The 24008-nt window shown below is 46.6% G+C and overlaps 1 protein-coding gene across 1 annotated transcript; it reads left to right on the top strand.

Annotated features, from left to right (window-relative positions):
* Positions 1-1533: 1533 nt before the first annotated feature.
* On the top strand, positions 1534-23042 carry UBE2B (ubiquitin conjugating enzyme E2 B). Its single transcript, XM_044277804.1, has 6 exons — positions 1534-1721; positions 10439-10519; positions 10810-10835; positions 13038-13127; positions 14024-14112; positions 22455-23042. Exons 1-6 carry the CDS (start codon positions 1678-1680, stop codon positions 22581-22583), a joined length of 459 nt encoding a protein of 152 aa, XP_044133739.1. The 5' UTR covers positions 1534-1677; the 3' UTR covers positions 22584-23042.
* The last annotated feature ends 966 nt before the right edge of the window (positions 23043-24008 follow it).

The raw sequence follows: 24008 nt of genomic DNA, 5'->3' as shown, positions 1-24008 counted from the left end.
GCTCTCCTCCTCTACTATAATGCTCCATATATAATGCTCTCCCCCTCTAGTATAATGCTCCATATATAATGCTCTCCCCCTCTAGTATAATGCTCCATATATAATGCTCTCCCCCTCTAGTAGAATGCCCCATATACAATGCTCTCCCCCTCTAGTATAATGCCCCATATATAATGCTCTCCCCCTCTACTATAATGCCCCATATATAATGCTCTCCCCCTCTACTATAATGCCCCATATATAATGCTCTCCCCCTCTACTATAATGCCCCATATATAATGCTCTCCCCCTCTACTATAATGCCCCATATATAATGCTCTCCCCCTCTACTATAATGCTCCATATATAATGCTCTCCCCCTCTACTATAATGCCCCATATATAATGCTCTCCCCCTCTACTATAATGCCCCATATATAATGCTCACCCCCTCTAGTATAATGCTCCATATATAATGCTCTCCCCCTCTAGTATAATGCTCCATATATAATGCTCTCCCCCTCTACTATAATGCTCCATATATAATGCTCTCCCCCTCTACTATAATGCTCCATATATAATGCTCTCCCCCTCTAGTATAATGCTCCATATATAATGCTCTCCCCCTCTAGTATAATGCCCCATATACAATGCTCTCCCCCTCTAGTATAATGCCCCATATATAATGCTCTCCCCCTCTACTATAATGCTCCATATATAATGCTCTCCCCCTCTAGTATAATGCCTACCATATATTAATGCTCTCCCCCTCTAGTATAATGCCCCATATATAATGCTCTCCCCCTCTACTATAATGCTCCATATATAATGCTCTCCCCCTCTACTATAATGCTCCATATATAATGCTCTCCCCCTCTAGTATAATGCTCCATATATAATGCTCTCCCCCTCTAGTATAATGCCCCATATACAATGCTCTCCCCCTCTAGTATAATGAGCAAAAACATTATACTCACCTGTATCCATCTGCGATTCATGCACTACCTGGTGCAGGCAGTCGCAACAACATCACCCCAACCTCCTGCACCAGGTAACAGGTGGCATGACCTGTCGCCAGCTCCTCCGCATACAGTCCCATGTAAAATACATCACTCCCCTGTCGTCAGCTCCTCAGCATACAGTCCCATGCAAAATACATCACTCCCCTGTTGCCAGCTCCTCAGCATACAGTCCCATGCAAAATACATCACTCCCCTGTCGTCAGCTCCTCAGCATACAGTCCCACGTAAGATACATCACTCCCCCCTGCCTTCAGCCCCTCCAAGCTCCAGCATACAGTCCCATGTAAATAATATCAGCCCCTCTGTTTAGACCCCTCTAACATACAGACTCCAGTACAAGGCTCACGCCTCCTCCCGCATAAAGCCCCCAAGTTAAAATAACATTTTTCCCATCCACACAGCGACCCGACCTGCAGCCTCCGCTCCTCTCTCCCACGACCCACAACCCGCTCTGGAGAAACTCCTGCAAATCCTGAGGCCCCGCCCCATGGCTGGCGAGACTCCGCCTCTTCCCATGACATCATACCTGCCAGGAGCGACTCCATTCTAGTCACTACCCACGGTGAAACGTCATCGAAGCTTGTTTGTGCCAGGGCTGCAGAGCGAGCGGCGGCCGGGCCTGGGCTCCCGACACCCGCGCTCCCTCTTCTGTTCCTCCGTCTGCCTTAGCGAAGGCCATGTCAACCCCGGCCAGGAGGAGGCTTATGAGGGACTTCAAGAGGTGAGTAGGGCACACTCTACCCCCGCCCAGGGGGGACCCTTCAACTTTCTCTGTGTGTGCCCCAGGCCTGGAGGGTGGGGAGGCACCATGAATACCCTAGTGGCAGACGTACGGCTCCAGCTCCCATGTGTGGGAATAAAGGGGCAGCCAGCACCTGGCAGTATCCGGTGGTGAGGGCTCTGTGCCCCCAGTGCTGCTATATACACAGGAGTTTGGAAGGGTACTCTCCGTGCCCTGGTTTGTGACTTCTGCCCGGTGTCCATGCTGTACAGCAGGAGGGTAGCTAAAGGCTTATGGGCCCCCTTCCCTCAGTGGAGTCACAAGGGTCTTTGGGCCCCCTCAGGCTCCTGGGCCTGGTAGTGACTGCTGGCCCCCATGTGGAGCAGTACCCACGGGATCAGGGATAAGTGTTTGGCAGCAGCTTTCTTCTCTATGCCCGCTGACAACTCATTCGATGGCGTCCTACACGCTGCATACAGTCACTGGCCTCTGTGGGCACCTGGAGTCGGTGGGTATATCATCGCTGCGATGCCTGACTTCCCCTTGTGACTGCTGAGGCCAGTGATTGGCTGCAGTGATCGCATGGTGTAGTTGGGGTAGTATGGCTTATCTTTTATAACTGTACTTCGGCCTCGGTTTTCATCCATATTTTTGGGGGCTCCGGTTATCACAGTATTTTTGTGCCTGTAGTTTTTGGTACCCTTTTGTGGTTAAAACCCCAGCTCCATAGTTATCTGAAGGCCCAGGAAATATGAAATGCCAGAAAAGAGGTGTTTTTTTTAAATTGCTAATGATGTTGTTTGTCTTTCTTCCTTTTTTTCTAGAGTATAGATTTATTTTTTCTATTCTATTTCCTGAACATGAATTTGGAGGCTGCCATCTTGTCTGAGCATTTAGAGAATTGTGTTACAGCAGCCATCGTGGGCCATAGACACAATGGACCGGAGGGATTTGTAGGCATGCCCTGTGCCGAGGTCAGGAGGGAGTAGATAAGGCTACTTTCACACTCGTGTTTGGTGCGGATCCGTCTTATATCTGCACAGACGGATCCGCACCGCTAGATAATGCAAACGCTTGTATCCGTTCAGAACGGATCCGTTTGCATTATTCTTTCATAAAAAAGTTTAAGTCAAAACTGATCCTTCCTGACTTACATTGAAAGTCAATGGGGGACAGATCCATTTTCAGTTGCACCATATTGTGTCAGTGAAAAATGGATCCGATTGGCTCCGCGTCATCAGACGAACACCAAGATGCTGCAAGCTGCGTTTTTGTGACCGTCTAAAAAACATAACGGAGACCAAACGCAGCCAAACTGATGCATCCTGAACGGATCCTTATCCATTCAGAATGCATTGGGGCTAAACTGATCCGTTTGGGGCCGCTTGTGAGAGCCCTGAAATGTATCTCACAGGCGGACCCAGAAACGCCAGTGTGAATGTAGCCTAAGCTGTGATATCAGCTATTGTGAATGGTGGATCCTGTGTTATCTATTCTAACCCTGCCTGTAATGATCAGCAGATAACTGCAGTAAAGTGATCTGTATAGACCAGGGAGCGGCAGCCTTCGTCATTCCAGCTGCTTGGAAACTACAACACCCAGCATGTACACTTGCTTAGCTCTTCTTCTAAGGCCTCCTGCACACGACCGTATGGCTTTTTCAGTGTTTTGCGGTCCATTTTTCACGGATCCATTCCGTTTTTTGTTTCCGTTTTTCCGTTCCGTTTTTCCATTTGGCATATACAGTAATTACATAGATAAAATTGGGCTGGGCATACCATTTTCAATAGATGGTTCCACAAAAAACGGAACGGAAATGGAAGACATACGGATGCATTTCCGTATGTGTTCCTTTTTTTGCTGACCCATTGACTTGAATGGAGCCACGGAACGTGATTTGCGGTCAATAATAGGACATGTTCTATCTCTAAACGGAACAGAAATACGGAAACGGAATGCATACGGAGTACATTAAGTTTTTTTTTGTGGAACCATTTAAATGAATGGTTCCGTATACGGAATGCAAAAAACAGCCAGTAAACGGGATGGGGGGAGGGGGGGAACGGTTGTGTGCATGAGGGCTAACTGTCATAAAAACATGATTTAGGGTACTTTCACACTTGCGGCATGACGGATCCAACAGGCTGTTCACCCTGTCGGATCCGTCCTTCCGCTATTTCGCCGGACCTCCGCTCTGCCCTGCCCCGATTGACTATAATGGGGATGGGGCGGAGCTCTGGCGCAGTTCACAGACATGCAGGCCGTGCTGCGCTGGAGCTCCGCCCCCGTTCCCATTATAGCTAATGGGGGCGGCACGGCGAAATAGTGGGAGGACCGATCTGACAGTGTGAACAGCCTGTCGGATCCGTCCTGCCGCAAGTGTGACAGTAGCCTTAATCAGCAGTTCACTTTCTGATGACAGATTCCCGTTAAATCTTTTGTTCTAGGGAAAAATGCCAGAAAAAACGCAGTTCACGCGGACATTTAGAAAGATCAGACCTTTTATGAGCGTATTCTTCCTTTTTTTTTCTTTTTGTTTTTCAACACTAAAGAAAGAGAAAAAAAAAGAAAACGCCAGATGAGAAAATCTTGGACTTTTGGATGGGTGTGACTTGTGACAACCACAAGGACTCCGGTCATGTTGACTGTTTTCCCATGAGAAAGCTATAGGGCAAATAAAAGTGCTCAGATTGAGCCCAAATTGTGGTGTAGGTCATGTTTATGGGGACCAGGGCATGGCGTCCCTGAAATGGGGCAATGCTCCACTGTATGCCAAGCCTAGTAGACCAATCGGTAGGCGATGTCTTACAGGATAGACCGTTCACACCAGTGTCAGTGAATCTCAGGCCACAGAAGGCCATGCCCACTTTTAGCACAGATTTCCCATATGCCATGATTTGTGACCTTTTATGCCATAAAAGTGGTGGAAAGCAACCCTGAATCTGCCCACACAATTGAAATAGATTTGCTCCATTGTGTTTGGTTGCAAATTGCGGTAATGCCAAGTCAGAAGTCTGTGTGGAACATCCCATCCAGTAATATCGCCAATTGTCTCAGCCAATCACTTTGCAGCTTTCATTTCATACTCTGCTTCTGGGAAATGAAAGCTGTGCTGTGATTGGTTTCTATGGGCACCAAAGACTGTTGCATATATCTGCCATAGTTGTACCTCCAAAAATTGCTGCTTGTGCCTCTTTTTTGGCCACTTTCTGTCTACTGAAATGTTATGGTCTGGCCACTAAAGTTAACAGCATTATGTACTGTAAGGCTGGGTTCACACCTGAGCGTTTTACAGCGCGTTCCTACGCGCTGTAAAACGCTCAACAAGGAGAAACCAATGCTTCCCTATGGGAATGATTCTCACCTGGGCGTTTTACAGCACGTACGATCGCGCTGTAAAACGCCCGACGCTCAAAAAAGTTCTTGAGCTTCTTTGGGGCGTTTTGTCACGCGTTACCGTACATAGACTTTCGGGAACGCGCGACAATGGGCGTTCGCTTGACTCTGTATGCGCGATTGTAAACGCCGGTACAATCGTGCATACAGAGCACTCCTTTCAGAACGCTCAGGTGTGAACCCAGGGTAAGGGTTAAATGGAAACTAAACATAACATTTCTTGCGTGACATTTTCTCTGTACGTCCGCTGGCTGGGCTTTCATTAAGAGGCAGAAACAAGCAGTTTGGCCTTCTTCATCTTCACTTTGACACGGCCCAGTCAGCGAGGCTTAGAACTCATTGGGCCTGATTTCACAAAACTGTCTAACAGTAAGGCCCCATTCACGTGACTGCATTTTTGCTCCACATCCGATTTGCATAGGGCGGCCGTGTGTGTTTTGCACACAGCTGGTATCCATGCAATTTTTGTAAACCTCAAAACACATTTGGTCGTCTGAATGTAGCTTAAAAAGCGGTGCAGACTGGCGCCTCTAGGCTTTTTACACTTTTTCCAACATGCTCAACAAGGGGGAGGAGCCTAAGATGCACAGTTTTGCACCACAATTCTGGCTTAAAGGGAATTTCTCATCTAAGACAATGGAGGGACCTGCACCTTTTATCGAGAGCAGAGCCCCGAAAATGAAGGAGAGCGCATGCGCAGCCACCCTCTATTCATTTCTATGGGCCCACCGAAAATAGCCGAGCGCGGCACGCTCCCATTCACTTCTATGGGAGAGGCGGGGATTAGCCACCGTGGTGGACTGACCCCGGGAAAATCTGGGGTCCTCCAGCCACAGCCCTCCCCGCTCCAGTTATTTTTCATTTAACACTAAAACCAAAAATCCTGCCGTTTTTGCACTGGTGGCTATGTCTAATAATTGGCGCCACTTCTTGGTTTATACAGATCATTTTACTGTAATTAACTCATTGTAATCCTGCCTGTAATGATATCACCTCTGTGTACAGATAAGACAGGATCCACCATTCACAATAGGCAATTGTTAAAGGGAAGCTCAAGAACTTGTTTATGCGCCGGGCGTTTTTCAGCGCGTTCGAACGCGCTGTAAAACGCGAAAATGTGAGCCAGTCCCATAGGGAAGCATTGGTTATGCGTTTTACAGCGCGTTCGAACGCGCTGTAAAACGCGTCAGTGTGAACTTAGGGTTAGTGCTTTGTAAATGCTGTTAAGAACAGTTCAGGCAAGATGACCGCCCCCATAGTTCAGAAAACAGAATTTAAAAAAATCTGTAATCAGAAAATGAAAAAAGGTTAGAAAAGGGAGATGTTACCATCTGGTTTTAACGGACAGATAACATTTTTGGGGAGGTATTTCCTTTAAAAAGAGTCTCTCCCTGCACCAGATTTGCTATCCAGCCTGGTCCACTGTGATAAATCTAGTCATACTTCTGCCATCTTTAGGATTAGTAAAACCGGGCCATAGTGTGCAACTATTTCATACAAGGGCAACATAGTCTGTGCTTATCATTGCAAATGTTTCTCCTAGTCTCCCCCGTTCAGCTGGTATTGGTGCAATTAGTTTCGGCACTCAGTACCAGGTTGGCAGTCCCCTCCTCTCCATGTCTGTGGACTCTCAGCCACCATCCAGCCGATAGTTCAGTTGGTACCAAAACCAATGGCCCAAATATCATCTGAATACTAGAGGCTAGAAGAAAAATAAAGGTATGCAGCAGGTAGCAGTTCCTCTGTAACCCCTTAATATAGGCACATCATGGTGGATGTCATAAGCATCAAGGGGTTGTATGGAGTTTGCTCCATATGTGGTGGGTTCAGGTCCTTTACAGTCAATAGGGACTGCAGCATGGGTGGGGATAGCCAGAGAAATGGAGTTCTCTCTGCTCGCATATCGGAGTCTCCGCAACAAAATCACCGGTCTCTGATTGGTTGCTATCACGGTCTGGTGCCTTGTGAAGGCTCCCAGACCTGTCATAATAAGCTGCCTGCGACGTGGAGTCTGAGGCATGGCTTCACAGGCAGCCTGTCAGAATCCCCTAGACTTCAATAGGGTCCATTCACACGTCCGTAAGTGTTTTGCGCCACTCTCTCGTAGAAAATGCCTTTTCTTGTCTGCAATTACAGACAAGAATAGGACATGTTCTATTTTTTGTGCGGTTCCGCAAATGCACTTTCCGGCCCCATTGAAAATGAATGGGTCCGCACCGGAACAGATGCGGATCCATTTTGCAACCATGTGAAATAGTGACTAAAGTACATGCCTAGTTTGGTATCCAGCATGCTGTGGTTTTATCTCCGTCCAAAATTCCGGAACACTTGCCGTCATTTTTATCCTATTGAAATGCATTAAGGCCCCGAGTGTTTTGGCAAAACGGATACGGCATTGCTGTCTGCGGATGTTCAGACCGCAAAAAAATTTGAAAAAATAAACTCTGGATCCGTTTCACCAGATGACACCGGAGAGACGGAGACGAAATTCCAATGGATCAGGATCCGTCTGACAAATGTCATCAGTATGCATGCGTTTTGAGGGATCCAGCAGGCAGTTCCGGGGACGCAACTGCCTGCCGGAATCCTCTACTGCAAGTGTGAAAGTAGCCTTACCAAATATGCCTACTTATGCAGCGATATGGGGGAATTATTACAACATAATTAGGCAGATCTACCCTTAACCCCTTAGGAACCAGGACAATTTTTGGGGTTTTGTATTCTCATTTTTTCTTCCCCCACATTCCAATAGCCATATGAGGGCTTAAGTTTTGCAGGATTAGGACTCGTGCACTCGACCATATGTCGTTTGCGGTCCTCAAAAAATGGATTCGCAAACAATACGGATGACGTCTGTGTGCACATTGTATTTTGCGGAACGGAACAGCTGGGCCCTAATAGAAAAATTCTATCCTTGTCCCTAATCCGGACAATAATGGGTTATGTTCTATTATTTTTTGCGGAATGGTTATACAGAAACTAAATGCACACAGTCACTTCCGTGTTTATTTATATATTTTTATTTTGTATCACTGTTTTGTTTTAAAAAAAAAATTTGGAGGGGGAGAAGGTGACAAAAAAATGGCAGTGTGCGTTTTTATTTTCGTTACGACATTCACTGCACAGGAAACATTTACAAATATTTTAATAGTTAAAGGGGTTGTCTCATCATGGGTAATGGGTCATATCGCTAGGATATGCCCTCATTATCTTATAGGGACCCGCACCTCGGAGCCCCTCAAGGTGCTGGCTGGAGGACTTCAGTCCGGCCACCACCAAGCTGGCTCCTATAGAAGTGAATGGGAGCATCCTGTGCATGCGTTGCTTCCATTCATTTCTAAGTGGCCGACGGAAATGGCAGAGCCAGTGCTTGGCTATTTTCGGCGGCTCCATAGAAATTAATGGAGGGGGGCTCCGTTCTCAATATAGGTGCAGGTCCCTGCAGTGTGACCCCACGCCTATAAGACAATGTCCTAGCGATATGCCCCAATTATCCATGATGAGACAACCCCATTAAGACATTTTTCAGACATAGTGATACCTGATATGTTCATATTTTTTATTGTTTATATATTTTTAGATGTAAAACCGGGAAAGGGATATTTAAAAAAAAAAAAAAAAAAAAGTTTGTCTACTTTTAGAACAACTTTTAACTCCCTCGCTGCAAGAACCTGGGATCTTTTGATCCGTTGTCCCGTTCACCCGAATAGAGATCGATTAGGGTGACTGGCATACCGACTCGCTCCCTGCTGAACCATGTCAGGACTGGGAAGCTTCTAGGAATCGGAGCCCCGAAATTTCACTGCGGGGACCACATCCCTCTGGCTTACCTGACAGATGCTGTTGATCACAGCATCTGCTGGGTTAAATGACAGGGTTCAGCGTGATCACTGTTCCCCGTCATTGCGGCTCGGGTGCCTGCTGTACCTGTATATGTGGCTGAAGGGGTTATGGAGCTGTGGAAAGCTGGGTGATTCCCCTTGTAGAACTGTGGTGGAGGCCACAATCTGAAGTTACCCACACAGCAAATAACAGTACAAATTGTGTGAATTTGCAGCAAAGTCTGCTTGTATGCATGCTGTTTTTTACTGTGGAATTGCATTAAGAGCAACGCCATGGAAATTCTGGTACGTGTGGACTCGGGTGTAGATGCCTGTGCCTGATACAGGAGTATTGAAGGGGATCTGTCGCCAGGTTTCTGCTGCTAGGTCCTGACGGCTCCAGCACGTGCCCTGATATCTATGAGCTTCTGGCTTTCTCTGCCTCCTGGCTTAGTCTCCTCCTTGTTCGGGTCTCATTCCGCCAGATCTGTGGTAGCCTCTTGGGCGGAGAGAGCGGATGCTTCCCTGGCCCAGATATGCAGAGCTGCTACTCGGAGCTCTCTCCATACCTTTTTCCCGACATTACGGGCTGCATCTTGACTCAGATGCAGCCTTTGGGAGAAAAGTGCTACAAGCTGTAGTTATAGTTTATTCTCGCATGGGTGCTGGTAATTGTTTTTCTTGAAATCCATGACGGCACCCCAAAAATGTTTCTCCCTACAAAAAAAATAAAATAAAAATATGTGTAGAGTTACTTTCCTAGAAGAGATCTAATTTACCACATTGGTTCTCTTCTTTACCACTTTGTGTGTTGGTTTCTTGGTGGTTGGCACGCCTCTGGAGGTCTGTTTATTAGAATCGCTGAGGTGTGGAGGGGGTGTGAACCATTTTCTCTTCAGGTTTCTTATCCCGGATGGGAGGTCCTAGTCGCATGGGTGCCGTCATGGGTTTCAAGAAAAACAATTACTGATAAGAGTAATTATTGTTTTCTAATTGGATTAAAAAATAAAATAAAAATAGCTTTTTCTTTTTGGCTTCTGAAGCTGCATTTTATATGCACTACCTGGGATTTTGACACTGACCTAGGGCACTCAGGATAGGTCATCAATATCTGATAGGTGGGTGTCCTATACCCAGGACCCCCAACGATCAGCTGTGGTGCTCCCGTGAGTCCTGCGGCCTTCGCACAGCGCCGCACATTGTATAGTGGATGGGGTTGGTATCGCAGCTCAGCCCCATTCAATACCAAGCGCATGCACTATACAATGTACGGCACTGCTCTTGGTGAGCTGTGAGAAGGCTGCGGCGCTCGCGCTTTCTCATACAGCTGATCGGCTGAGTGCTTCTGAGCTTGCTTCAGTGATTGATGGGGGTCCCAGCACCTGGACCCCAGCTGATGAACATCACTATGACACGAACAGTTTTACTGTATACACATGACTGTCTTTTATTCTCAGTGGACACTAGCTGAATAAATTCTACTGACTAAATCCCTAACAGGCTACAAGAAGATCCCCCTGTTGGAGTCAGTGGTGCGCCGTCTGAGAACAATATTATGGTCTGGAACGCAGTCATATTTGGGTAAGTGTAGAGATGTAGGAGGAATAATGTGGCTATCTAGGTGTATACATTCTTTACAGTACAGTAACTGCTGGAATGCTCATTGCTAACCTAATGAATGGATATTCGCATGAATTATTGGCCGGAAATGAAAGACGGTATGACAGCAGGATAACACTACACAGGGTAGCTAGTCTGTAACCATGGAAACCCATAGATCTGCATAGGACCCCGGACACAAAACAAAACATTTTTATTGCATTTTATAAGTTTGGATCATCGCCCTAAGCTGACGTTGTGTTCTCTTTTAGGCCTGAAGGAACTCCATTCGAGGATGGTACGTTTTATTTTAATACATTTCATGGCGTATCTTTAAAGTGTTGCCTCCTGTACTGTCTAGTTTCAGACACTTGCACAGTACTGTAGGATTTATTAAAACTCCACCTCCACAGTACAAGTGTCATATACAACCAACACCCTTCAATTGGTCATGGCCATGACGAAGATCATTTCGATCGAAATGCGGCGGCTGTAAATGAACTGTAGAGATGGAGTTTTAATACTTTCTACAGTAAAGCTCAAGATTTTATTCGGGTGTTGCAATTGTCTTCTTTAAAATTGTATTCTACAAGTTGGAAGCGCACGGACAGCATTTCAGATAGTGTTGGCGTAAGTCCCACCTCTACTTGCATAGTGGACATTTGGCCTGAATATATCAGAAAATATTTGCATATCCCTGAGACCTGTTTTTCTAATGGCTCCCCACTTCAATCAGTAGGACCATGATGTGCATGCCTCGTTAGTCTCACTACACATCAAGAGGTTGTCAACCATGATGTCCTGGCAATAAAGGTGCTACATACAATCCACCGTAGTTTTAATATATATAATTAGACTCTGGAACTGGCTGACTTGGAAATGCCAATCTGCAGATTTGTTGTAGAAATGTCTATTGAAAATCTGTTCCATACTAATTGACAGGGTTGTTTTCTAGCATGTGTGTGGATTTCTGCATACAGGATGCATAGGTGTTCATACACATCTGGTAAATGTCGGCCAAACACTGCAATTTCTGCAGGATCAGCCAACCATCTAAGGCAGTGATGGCTAACCTTGGCACTCCAGCTGTGGTGAAACTACGACTCCCAGCATGCTCCATTTATTTCTACAGAGTTCTGAGAGCAGCCAAGCAAGGGGGGCATCTTGGGAGTTGTAGTTTTGCCACAGCTGGAGTGCCAAGGTTAGCCATCACTGATCAAAGGTGTAGGACAGGCATGGCCAACCTGGGGCTCTCCAGCTGTTGTAAAACTACAATTCCCACCATGCCCTGCTGTAGGCTGAGAGCTGTTGGCAGTCTGGGCATGCTGGGAGTTGTAGTTTTGCCACATCCGGAGAGCCTCAGGTTGGCCATCCCTGGGGGAGGAGGGAGACTATTAGGCATGTGTCTGGCAGCAGCTTATTTTAATCGCCCTAATAAAAAAATAAAAATATGTGCATCTGAAGTCTTTAAAGGGAATCTGTCACCAGTTTTAGGCCTCATGCACTGGCCGTGTGGTCACTGCATCACTGATGCGGACGCATTCTGTTGAATGGGTCCGCAATCCGGAAGGTGCAGTGCTGGCGCGGAAGCACTACGGAGGGCTTCTGTGGGGTTTCTCTGTGCCTCTGCATCGGGGGTGGGAGGTAAGTGAACTGTGGTGCGGAGGCCTTATGCTGCTAGGTTCTAACAGCTCCAGTGCCTGCCAAAGGGTCCCCATATTCATGAGCTCACAGCTCTCCCCTGCCTCTGACAGTTTTTTCCATAAGAATCGGCAGCAGGTGGGTGGGGACAGCCAGGAGCTCATGAATAAGAGGACACATTTGGCATGCGCTGGAACAGTTTAACACAGATTTTAGTAAAATAGCTGGGTCAGTTAAAGCTGGCAGTGATCTGCAGAAAATATCTGTATATACATGTCTATGGCCAACTTCCTGTAGTAACTGTAGTAACTTTGATTTTGGAGGTGGATTTAAATACAATGGGGTTATATCAGTGGCCTCTCTGCATCCCTATTCCCTTGCATTATAATGTAATTTTGATACTGATGACCTATCCTGAGGATCAGGATATCAATACCAGATGGGCAGGGGTCCAATACCCACCACCCCCGCCGATCAGCTGGGTGAATAGAAGCTGCTCCGTGCCAGCGCAACCCTCTTTGTTTACCTGCTCGCTGTTGCAACAGCAGCGGAGAGCAGGTGCACCTACCCGAAGCCGGCCCATTCATTTCATGACTAACAGAAATAAGAAAAAAAATATCTAAATGGGGTTCTGTGTATGCTTGAGGTATAAAAGTGTGTCTGCCCAATTTAGACCTCCACTCAAAATTACATTGAAAGATGGTCTTCTCAAAGAAGATGGCCAATGTACATAATATATGGCGAAATCTGGTCTCGAAAAAGGCGCGGTCCTCAGGAGGTTTCACTGTATACAAATTTGTATGGAATGCTCCATTTTACTAAATGTTTGCATTTTTCAATTTCTTCTTGTCTTCTTTAGGTACATTTAAACTTGTGATAGAATTTTCTGAAGAATATCCAAATAAACCTCCAACTGTTAGATTTGTCAGCAAAATGTTTCATCCGAACGGTGAGTATATGTAATAAAATGGTTTGGCCACGATTTGAATCATTCACGAGCAATAATACTTGTGATGGTACTGTCCTGCTGTATAGAGAAGTGGTAAAATAATCTCCTGGGAGTTGGAGGACTGCAGGGTGGGATTACTGAAGTTCCATATGGGGATAATAAGCCTTGATGAGCTGTCAGGAATTCAGACAAAAGGGCTACACGTGAGCCGTCAGGGTTTCTGACGGGACTTAGGCTGGGTTCACACCTGAGCGTTTTACAGCGCCCCAAGAAGTACAGGAGCTTGTTTGGGGCATAATGTCGCTCGTTCCCGCACATAGACTTCCGGGAACGCGCGACAATGGGTATTTGCTTGTTTCCGGAGCCGCGTATGTAAACGCCCGATACACACGCTCATACAGAGCGCAACAGAGTACGCCTAGGTGTGAACCCAGCGTTACTGTGAACAGAAGGCCTGCTACTCTGCAAATACACAGAGACTATCTGTACAGAGAAAAGAGTGTACAATTTTTAATAAAGACAATAGAAAAAATGATTTGTAGCTCAAAATGACTAGTATGCAATAATTAAAAAAAAATGCTCCCAAAGATGTCCATAGCCTTTTAAGGGGTTCCAGCAATGCTCTTCTGCTTTTTGCACCTATAAATCTGTCAGGTGGCATTCACATTAATCTGTTAGGAGCAGAACAACGAAAACGGCAGATGTGCCGGATTCACTATGTAGCTGACCTGAACCGATCATAATGGCTTCCGTTCGGTTTACATTTTGGGATTCTAGTGTATTTTAATGAAACCTGCGATGGGGGCAGATGGGAACTTCTCTTTAGGTGTATGTGCATTGGTCAGCTTTTATCTCTTTAGTGTTAGTGATAACACAGTAATCTTTTTCTCCTGTAGTTTATGCTGATGGCAGCATATGTTTAGACATCCTTCAGAACCGCTGGAGTCCAACTTATGATGTCTCTTCCATATTAACATCAATTCAGGTAAGACCCTGCAGGATTCTAGGGAGTGGTCTGAGAAAACCCATTTAAGCCACTACATTGTGTCATAGCCTTATCACATGTTTGTGCTGCATTTAATAATTTCCATGGAACAGCTGACCTAACATTTTTTTTTTTTTTTTTTTTTTTTTTTTTTGTCCCATTAAAGGGACACTGACAGCCCCAATTAGGTATATATACGTGAGTACAGGTCTTATAAAGTCTATTAAAATGATCTAAGTATCCCCCCTGTCCACCTTATAAGTACCAATATATAAAGTTATATAACCTGCTTGTCCGGTCACCAATCTGCCCAAGGGGCGGCGTTTCATCACAAATTGCGCCCAGCCAGCCGCTCCCAACTGCCAGTCTGAAGCGCCGCCCAGCTCATCAATATTCACTTAGCTGGGCGGCGGCTACAACTCTCCCGACTCAAGTGCTGCAGCCTCTGCTTTATGCGCATGCGCCGGGCACTTGAGTCGGGAGAGTTGTAGCCGCCGCCCAGCGAAGTGAATATTGATGAGCTGGGCGGGGCTTCAGAACGGCAGTTAGGAGCGGCTGGCTGGGCGCATTTTGTGATGAAACGCCGCCCCTTGGGCAGATTGGTGACCGGACAAGCAGGTTATATAACTTTATATATTGGTACTTATAAGGTGGACAGGGGGGATACTTAGATCATTTTAATAGACTTTATAAGACCTGTACTCACGTGTGTATATATACCTAAATATGCAAAAAAAAATTTACATTGAAAGTCAATGGGGGACGGATCCGTTTGAAAATTGAGCCATACTGTGTCAACTTCAAACGGACCCACCCCCATTGACTTACATTGTAAGTCTGGACGGATCCGTTTGCCTCCGCACGGCCAGGCGGACACCCGAACGCTGCAAGCAGCGTTCAGGTGTCCGCCTGCTGAGCGGAGCGGAGGCCAAACGGTGCCAGACTGATGCATTCTGAGCGGATCCGCATCCACTCAGAATGCATTAGGGCTGGACGGATCCGTTCGGGGCCGCTTGTGAGAGCCTTCAAACGGAACTCACAAGCGGAGCCCCGAACGCAAGTGTGAAAGTAGCCTAAGAAATGCAGTAAAAATTGTGACACCATTAGATGACAGCTCTAGAGTTACAAGACAATCTAAATATCAAAAGTAAACTAAAAATAAAGTTGCTTTCAAGACTGGGACAATTTTCATATTTAGTTTTCCTCCCTTCCTTCTAAGAGCCATAACTTGCTATTGGTTGTAGAATCTTTTGAATCTTGGTCAATATCTTTTTGAGGGTCTGATCCCCTTTACAATGCATTACAATACTTCTGTATTGTGATGCATTGGCAGTAAGTGTAATACACTTACAGCCTGCTTGCCTGTGAGATCCAGGGGGCTGGAACTCGCAGGCTCTCCTGGAAGGCATCGTGCTGCCTTCCATGCCATCGGGGTCCCCGTCACAGCAGTGCGGGGACCCAATGGCTGCTTCCTCCCTGCATGGACATCGCACTTGCTGCGGTCAGGGCTGACCGTGGCCGTGCAGGGGTTTAAGCACTGGCATCAGTGATTTCACCGATGCCAGCGCATTCAGCAGGGGTCCGGCTATCAGTGACTGCTGGACCCCTGCCGTGGATCGGGCGGGCGCAGCTCCTGCACCCGCCCATTCAGCGTGCCGTACATGTATGGCGCTGGGCGTTAAGGGGTTAAAGGAGTTCTCTGGGAAACAAAAAAAAACTGAACATGTTTTTTCAGTATTGCCTTTATTAATTTATAATGACTTGTTTACACATGCTGCCCTGCTGTCATCAGGACGGATTCCATGTGAAGGAATCTGACAGCGGCCATTTTAATTTCTCCAACTGATCACCCCCTAGACAAAACGAACCATTGAAAATTATTAAAGGAATTTCCAGCACAATATTTATACAACACGCATACTGTAATTTTCAAGTTTAGGCAACTGAAAATTAGAAAAAAATAATTTCTACTTATTAAACCTTCCCTGGTGGTTTCCTAAAGTGGAGGGATTAAGGGCATTAAAGGGTTTGTCCCACAAAAAATATTCTACAGTTTTCAAACCAGTGCCTGGAACTGAATACTTTTGTAATTACATGTAAGTAAACCTTTAGCATAGCCACTGAGTTATTAAATAAAATATGTCTGTCTGTATAGTGCCACCCGCTTTATTTTATTTTTTCCCTTTCTCTGTCCTTATTTGACCTGCTCACTGAGAAGGCCGAACATGCTCAGCTTCATCTTTCAACTGCCTCCTGAGCTGTGATGGGGAGAGCTGAGACACGCCTCCTGAGCTGTGATGGGGAGAGCTGAGACAGGCTCCTGAGCGGTGATGGGGAGAGCTGAGACACGCCTCCTGAGCGGTGATGGGGAGAGCTGAGACACGCCTCCTGAGCGGTGATGGGGAGAGCTGAGACACGCCTCCTGAGCGGTGATGGGGAGAGCTGAGACACGCCTCCTGAGCGGTGATGGGGAGAGCTGAGACACGCCTCCTGAGCGGTGATGGGGAGAGCTGAGACACGCCTCCTGAGCGGTGATGGGGAGAGCTGAGACACGCCTCCTGAGCGGTGATGGGGAGAGCTGAGACACGCCTCCTGAGCGGTGATGGGGAGAGCTGAGACACGCCTCCTGAGCGGTGATGGGGAGAGCTGAGACACGCCTCCTGAGCGGTGATGGGGAGAGCTGAGACACGCCTCCTGAGCGGTGATGGGGAGAGCTGAGACACGCCTCCTGAGCGGTGATGGGGAGAGCTGAGACACGCCTCCTGAGCGGTGATGGGGAGAGCTGAGACACGCCTCCTGAGCGGTGATGGGGAGAGCTGAGACACGCCTCCTGAGCGGTGATGGGGAGAGCTGAGACACGCCTCCTGAGCGGTGATGGGGAGAGCTGAGACACGCCTCCTGAGCGGTGATGGGGAGAGCTGAGACACGCCTCCTGAGCGGTGATGGGGAGAGCTGAGACACGCCTCCTGAGCGGTGATGGGGAGAGCTGAGACACGCCTCCTGAGCGGTGATGGGGAGAGCTGAGACACGCCTCCTGAGCGGTGATGGGGAGAGCTGAGACACGCCTCCTGAGCGGTGATGGGGAGAGCTGAGACACGCCTCCTGAGCGGTGATGGGGAGAGCTGAGACACGCCTCCTGAGCGGTGATGGGGAGAGCTGACAAACGCCTCCTGAGCTGTGATGGGGAGAGCTGACAAACGCCTCCTGAGCTGTGATGGGGAGAGCTGACAAACGCCTCCTGAGCGGTGATGGGGAGAGCTGACAAACGCCTCCTGAGCGGTGATGGGGAGAGCTGACAAACGCCTCCTGAGCGGTGATGGGGAGAGCTGACAAACGCCTCCTGAGCGGTGATGGGGAGAGCTGAGACACGCCTCCTGAGCGGTGATGGGGAGAGCTGAGACACGCCTCCTGAGCTGTAATGGGGAGAGCTGAGACACGCCTCCTGAGCTGTGATGGGGAGAGCTGAGACACACCCCCTTAGCTGTGATGGGGAGAGCTGACAAACGCCTCCTGAGCTGTGATGGGGAGAGCTGACAAACGCCTCCTGAGCTGTGATGGGGAGAGCTGACAAACGCCTCCTGAGCGGTGATGGGGAGAGCTGAGACACGCCTCCTGAGCTGTGATGGGGAGAGCTGAGACACGCCTCCTGAGCTGTGATGGGGAGAGCTGAGACACGCCTCCTGAGCTGTGATGGGGAGAGCTGAGACACGCCTCCTGAGCTGTGATGGGGAGAGCTGACAAACTCCTCCTGAGCTGTGATGGGGAGAGCTGACAAACTCCTCCTGAGCTGTGATGGGGAGAGCTGACAAACGCCTCCTGAGCTGTGATGGGGAGAGCTGACAAACGCCTCCTGAGCTGTGATGGGGAGAGCTGACAAACGCCTCCTGAGCTGTGATGGGGAGAGCTGACAAACGCCTCCTGAGCTGTGATGGGGAGAGCTGAGACACGCCTCCTGAGCTGTGATGGGGAGAGCTGAGACACGCCTCCTGAGCTGTGATGGGGAGAGCTGAGACACGCCTCCTGAGCTGTGATGGGGAGAGCTGAGACACGCCTCCTGAGCTGTGATGGGGAGAGCTGAGACACGCCTCCTGAGCTGTGATGGGGAGAGCTGAGACACGCCTCCTGAGCTGTGATGGGGAGAGCTGACAAACTCCTCCTGAGCTGTGATGGGGAGAGCTGACAAACGCCTCCTGAGCTGTGATGGGGAGAGCTGAGACACGCCTCCTGAGCTGTGATGGGGAGAGCTGAGACACGCCTCCTGAGCTGTGATGGGGAGAGCTGACAAACGCCTCCTGAGCTGTGATGGGGAGAGCTGAGACACGCCTCCTGAGCGGTGATGGGGAGAGCTGAGACACGCCTCCTGAGCTGTGATGGGGAGAGCTGACAAGACACTCCCCTTCAGCTTGATAGAAATCTAGCAGAACAATGAATGGGGAGATCTCTGGGTCATGTGAGGTACAGGGCTGGTTCTAGCTTTGTTAGAAAGAGATTGGCATGTACTGTATTATGTCCTATTTTCATTTTTTACATTAGTCATGGGATAACCCCTTGTAACTGGGGTTTAAAATAGAGGGGGGTTAATCGTTTTGTTGTGGTCACCTCATGTAAGGTCTTATGCACACAACAGTTTTTTGCAATCATGTCTAAACCGCATTTTGCAAACCACACATGTGTGCTGTCCGTTCTATAAATTATAGCACGTCACATTGTTCGTATTGTGGACAAGAATAGTTACTTGGGCCTCCTGCACACAAACATTATATAATTATATATATATATGTATAAATTTTTTTTGTTTATGGGCTGTTTTTTGCGTTCCATATATGGAACCATTCATTTCAATGGTTCCGCAAAAAAACGGAATGTACTCCGTTTGCATTCCGTTTCCGTTCAGTTGAAAGATAGAACAAGTCCTAATATTGCCTGCAAATCACTTTCCGTGGCTCCATTCAAGTCAATGGTACTCCGTATCCGTTCCGTTTTTTGCTGAACAATCTATTCAGAATGTTATGCCCAACCCAATTTCTTCTATGTAATTACTGTATATGCCATATGGAAACGCAACGGATCCGTAAAAAACAAACTGCAAAACACTGAAAAAGCCATACGGTCGTGTGCAGGAGGCCTTATAGTGATGGAAGTTAGAAAAATTAGGATTACACATGGAAGGTATCTATACCGCTGGGACCCGCACCTATATCGAGAATGGAGCCAGGCAAGGTGGTGGCTGGACAACTCCGATCCGGCCACCACCAAGACAGCTCCCCATAGAAGTGATTGGGAGCGTACCGCGCATGCGGGGCCCCCGCTCCCATTAATTTCTATGAGGCAGACGGAAATGGCACCTATATGACAATGGGGGCATATCCTAGCCATATGCCCCCATTGTCCATGATGAGACAACCCCTTTTAACCCCTTACGGACCAGCGCTGTACATGTATGGCGGGCTGATCAGGCGGGTGCAGGTGCTGCGCCCGCCCGATCAGCAGCAGAGGTTCGGCTGTCACTGATAGCCAGACCCCTGCTGTATGCGTGTGTTTTTACCGATGCAGGCGCATTAACTCTTGTACTGCCGCAATCGGCATAGTTGACCCCCCCCCCAATAACTTTTTTGAAGTCATGTGTACGGGGCTGTGTGAGGGCTAATTTTTTTGTGTGATGATCTGTTCTTTTTAGTGAGGCCAACTTGAAGTGTGTGTGACTTTTTGCTCACTTTATAAAAAAATTATTGGGTAGTTGAAGTGACGAAATATGTCAAACTGGCAGTTTTTTTCCCCCCTGTTATGCCATTTTCCGTATGCCCGTGATGTGATGAGAGATAGAGAGGACCTTTCACCTGGATATCTATAATCTAATTATTATACTACCTTATAGTGCGTCCCCCAGTGATGTCTTGTCAAATATATATATATATATATATATATATAATATTTTTTTTTTTAAAGAACCCCCTGTTCGTCCACTGGTCACCGTATCTCTTGGCGCCTCATATGCTAATGAAGAGACTTGGGTATACTAGGCGTGGACTTGAAGTTCTCCTGGGCGCGGTTGTCTTCTCCCTGGCTGCGAGCGCATTCAATCAGAGCGCCCCGCTCTTAGCCAGGGAGAAGGAGCTTATGTTCTCATGAGAATCTCTTGCGAGAACTTGAGCTCTTTCTCCCTGGCTGATTGGATGTGCTTGCAGCCAGGGAGAAGATAACCGTGCCCAGGAAAACTTCAAGTCCACGCCTAGTATAACCAAGTCTCTTCACTAGCATATGAGGCACCAAAAAAGATACGGTGGGTTCTTTAGAAAAAATTGCCAAGACATCACTGGGGAACGCACTAAGGTAGTATAATGATTAGATTATAGATATCCATGCGCAGTTCGCTCCCTGAGGCTGATGCCAGCACAGGGAAGGAACACTATGCCGACACTGACATGCCGCGTACTCTCGCATGCGTGAGATTACGGCACTCTAACTTGGTGACCTTGGGGAGCAAGGAGGAGATCTAAATTGTGTGTTTTTTTTTTTTTTTTTTTTTTTTGTCTAAATAAAAGCACTCACAGCTATGGGGAATCTTGGGCGTGTTCACTGCAGCACAGAGTGTTTCATATCAGTATTGCAACATGTGCATTAGGGCTGCACGATATGGGAATTTTGTGCGATTGCGATAACGGTATGCGATGCAATATTTTAAGGGAATTGTGCTATGGTCTATTTGCTTGGATTTTCAAGGCAAAAGCACACAAATTACTGATCATGCTGAAATGTAGTTATGCTTAACTCAAGAACTGAAATGCACTGTGTTTTTCAAAATAAGGCTACTTTCACACTAGCGTTCGATCGGATCCGATCATATTAATGCAGACGGAGGCTCCGTTCAGTACGGATCCGTCTGCATTAATAACTTAGAAAAAATTCTAAGTGTGAAAGTAGCCTGAGCGGATCCGTTCAGACTTTCAATGTAAAGTCAATGGGGGACGGATCCGCTTGAAGATTGAGCCATATGGTGACATCTTCAAGCGGATCCGTTCCCATTGACTTGCATTGTAAGTCTGAACGGATCCGCTCGCCTCCGCACGGCCAGGCGGACAGCTGAACGCTGCAAGCAGCGTTCAGCTGTCCGCCTGTCTGTGCGGAGGCGAGCGGAGCGGAGGCTGAACGCCGCCAGACTGATGCAGTCTGAGCGGATCCGCTCCATTCAGACTGCATCAGGGCTGGACGGAGGCGTTCGGGTCCGCTCGTGAGCTCCTTCAAACAGAGCTCACGAACGGACCTATGAACGCTAGTGTGAAAGTAGCCTTAAGCATCTTTTACTAAATTAAATAACATATTTGCATTACTGCAAAAGTACAAAATACAAAACTTGCCATTTTCTTAATAGCACTGCACAGAACAGATACATAAAATAGAATAGATAAAAGAACATTTTGTTCATTAAAATAATGACTTGTCTCCAGCCCCTCCTCCCTCCCCGCACTGTAACTGATGTATCGCCAGCCGCGCTGTGCAGCGTAGCGGCCGGCGATACATCCGTGTCAACCATCACTTTATAAGGCGCACTGACATTTTCCCCCCACTTTTGGGGGGGAAAAAAGTTTGTCTTATAAAGCGAAAAATATGGTAATATAATTGCAGCATTTTTGGGTCGGCCAATTGGCGATTGCGATATAGCGATTTAATTGCGATTGCTTTGGCGATATATTGTGCAGGCCTAATGTGCATTAGGCCTCATGCGCATGAACATTATATTCTTTCCATGTCCTTCTTTTGAAATTTTTTATTTTTATTTTTATTTTTTTATATTAATGACCTATCCCCAGGATAGATCATAGATATCAGACTGACGGGGGTCCGACAAGAGCTCTCTACCACTCAGCTGTTAGAGGCGGGGCGCTCAATGAGCTCCATGGCCTCTTCCCAGGCAGTGTCACTGTACATCAGTCACTTGACCTATTTGCAGTTTAGCCCCACTCAAGTAAATGGGGCTGATCTGCAATACCAAGCACTGCTGCTATACAATGTGCTTTGTAAGCACCCAGAAGGCTGCAGTGCTCACTAGAGCTCCAGTCAGCGTTGCAGCTTCTTAGAACACTTTATCGATGTGGGTCCTGGGATTTGGACCCCTGCCGATGTGATATTGATGCTATTACCCCGATAACCCCTTTAACATAGAATGCTACTGTGTAAATGGCAAGTTCACCAATTATCTGTTCTGTGTAGATATCAAACCTTCATTCATACATGTATGTATTTTTAATTTATATATATATATATATATATATATATATATATATATATATATATTATATCAATTTTTTTTTTTTTTTTTTTATTTTTTTTTATTTTTTTTGCAGTCTCTACTTGATGAACCAAATCCAAACAGCCCTGCGAACAGCCAAGCAGCACAACTTTATCAGGAAAATAAACGTGAATATGAAAAGAGGGTATCTGCTATTGTTGAGCAAAGTTGGAACGATTCCTAAGCTTCTCTCTGACACTTCTCTATGTACATCTTAACATCCTAAGAGACAGGATTGAGAATTACCAATGCCTCATGGTTCAAAGAATTGCAGTTGATGGCAGACTTGGTTCTCTCACCCCATTATACTCCTGTTTGGAAAGTGTAAAAGCTTGTGTATCTTAGTGTATTTTTTATTGCATGTTGTGCATGGTTTGAGAATAAGTTATTGCTACATTTGTAATATATCCTGTTTGTATTACCCCTACTGGATAATGTTGGCATGGAGTTTTCATGCAAATACACATTTTGTAAATCCGTACACATTTTCTTTTCTCGAAGAAATTTGAATGCTTCAGTTTGACTTTTTTTTTTTTAAAGAAGGAGAGCACTTGCAGATTTGTTTTCTTTATTTTCTTTTTTTTTAAACATTTTAAGGTAAGCTGTTAAACTGTTCACAATAGAGTTGAATAATTCAACTATTTCTGTGTGTTTTTTGTTTGTGTTTTTATCTATGAGGATTGTTTTTTAAGGTCTATTTTAACCCCTAGATGACTAAAGCCTTATAATCGCCAGCATCGGTGAAAACTCCAGTGCTGGTGGGTTAACCGATTTGGATGATGCAGTCAATAACAACCATGACAACTAAGGGGTTTACAGAGGGAGGAGGCTTCAGCTCTGAACCAATCTTTTCTCCGTGATGCGATACTGGGTTGCTGATGGCTGCTGAGGTGACCCAAGGCCTTACAAAGACATCAGGGCCTGACCACTTCTGAGGCCCAGACCCCAGGCTGGGTCTCAACACTGAACTGTCAGAGTGTGTGTGACAGATCAGTGCAGTACAATACAGCATGTATTGTACTGCATTGGAAAAAGGATCAGACCTTTAAAAGGTTAAGTCCAATAGCGGGACAAAAATAAAAAATAATTAAAAAAAAATTAAATTAAAACTACCATTTCCCCTCAATCCATTTACAGTTTAAAAAAATAGGCATTTGTAACACATCCACCACCCTTCTTGCCTCTACAGGAACAGCCCCACTCCACTGCTGCAAGCAAGATTTCTCTCCACCTGGAAGGGACAGGAAGACATTAAGGAGGATCAAATTTATTCCTCCTGTCCATACCTGGTTGGAGAAGGGTCATCTCTCACTTTAATGCCATCGTGGAGGAATACATGGAAAAACCTATTTTATATGGTTTTATAGAGAGATGGATACACACACACAGTACAGACCAAAAGTTTGGACGCACCTTCTCATTCAAAGAGTTTTCTTTATTTTCATGACTATGAAAATTGTAGATTCACTCTGAAGGCATCAAAACTATAAATTAACACATGTGGAACTATATACATAACAAAATAGTGGGAAACAACTGAAAATATGTCATATTCTAGGTTCTTCAAAGTAGACACCTTTTGCTTTGATTACTGCTTTGCACACTCTTG

Source organism: Bufo gargarizans, chromosome 2 (genome assembly GCF_014858855.1).
Source record: "Bufo gargarizans isolate SCDJY-AF-19 chromosome 2, ASM1485885v1, whole genome shotgun sequence".
NCBI classification, from domain to species: Eukaryota; Metazoa; Chordata; class Amphibia; order Anura; family Bufonidae; genus Bufo; species Bufo gargarizans.
Note: the sequence above shows the minus strand (reverse complement) of the source record. Positions and strands in the feature narration are given on the sequence as shown.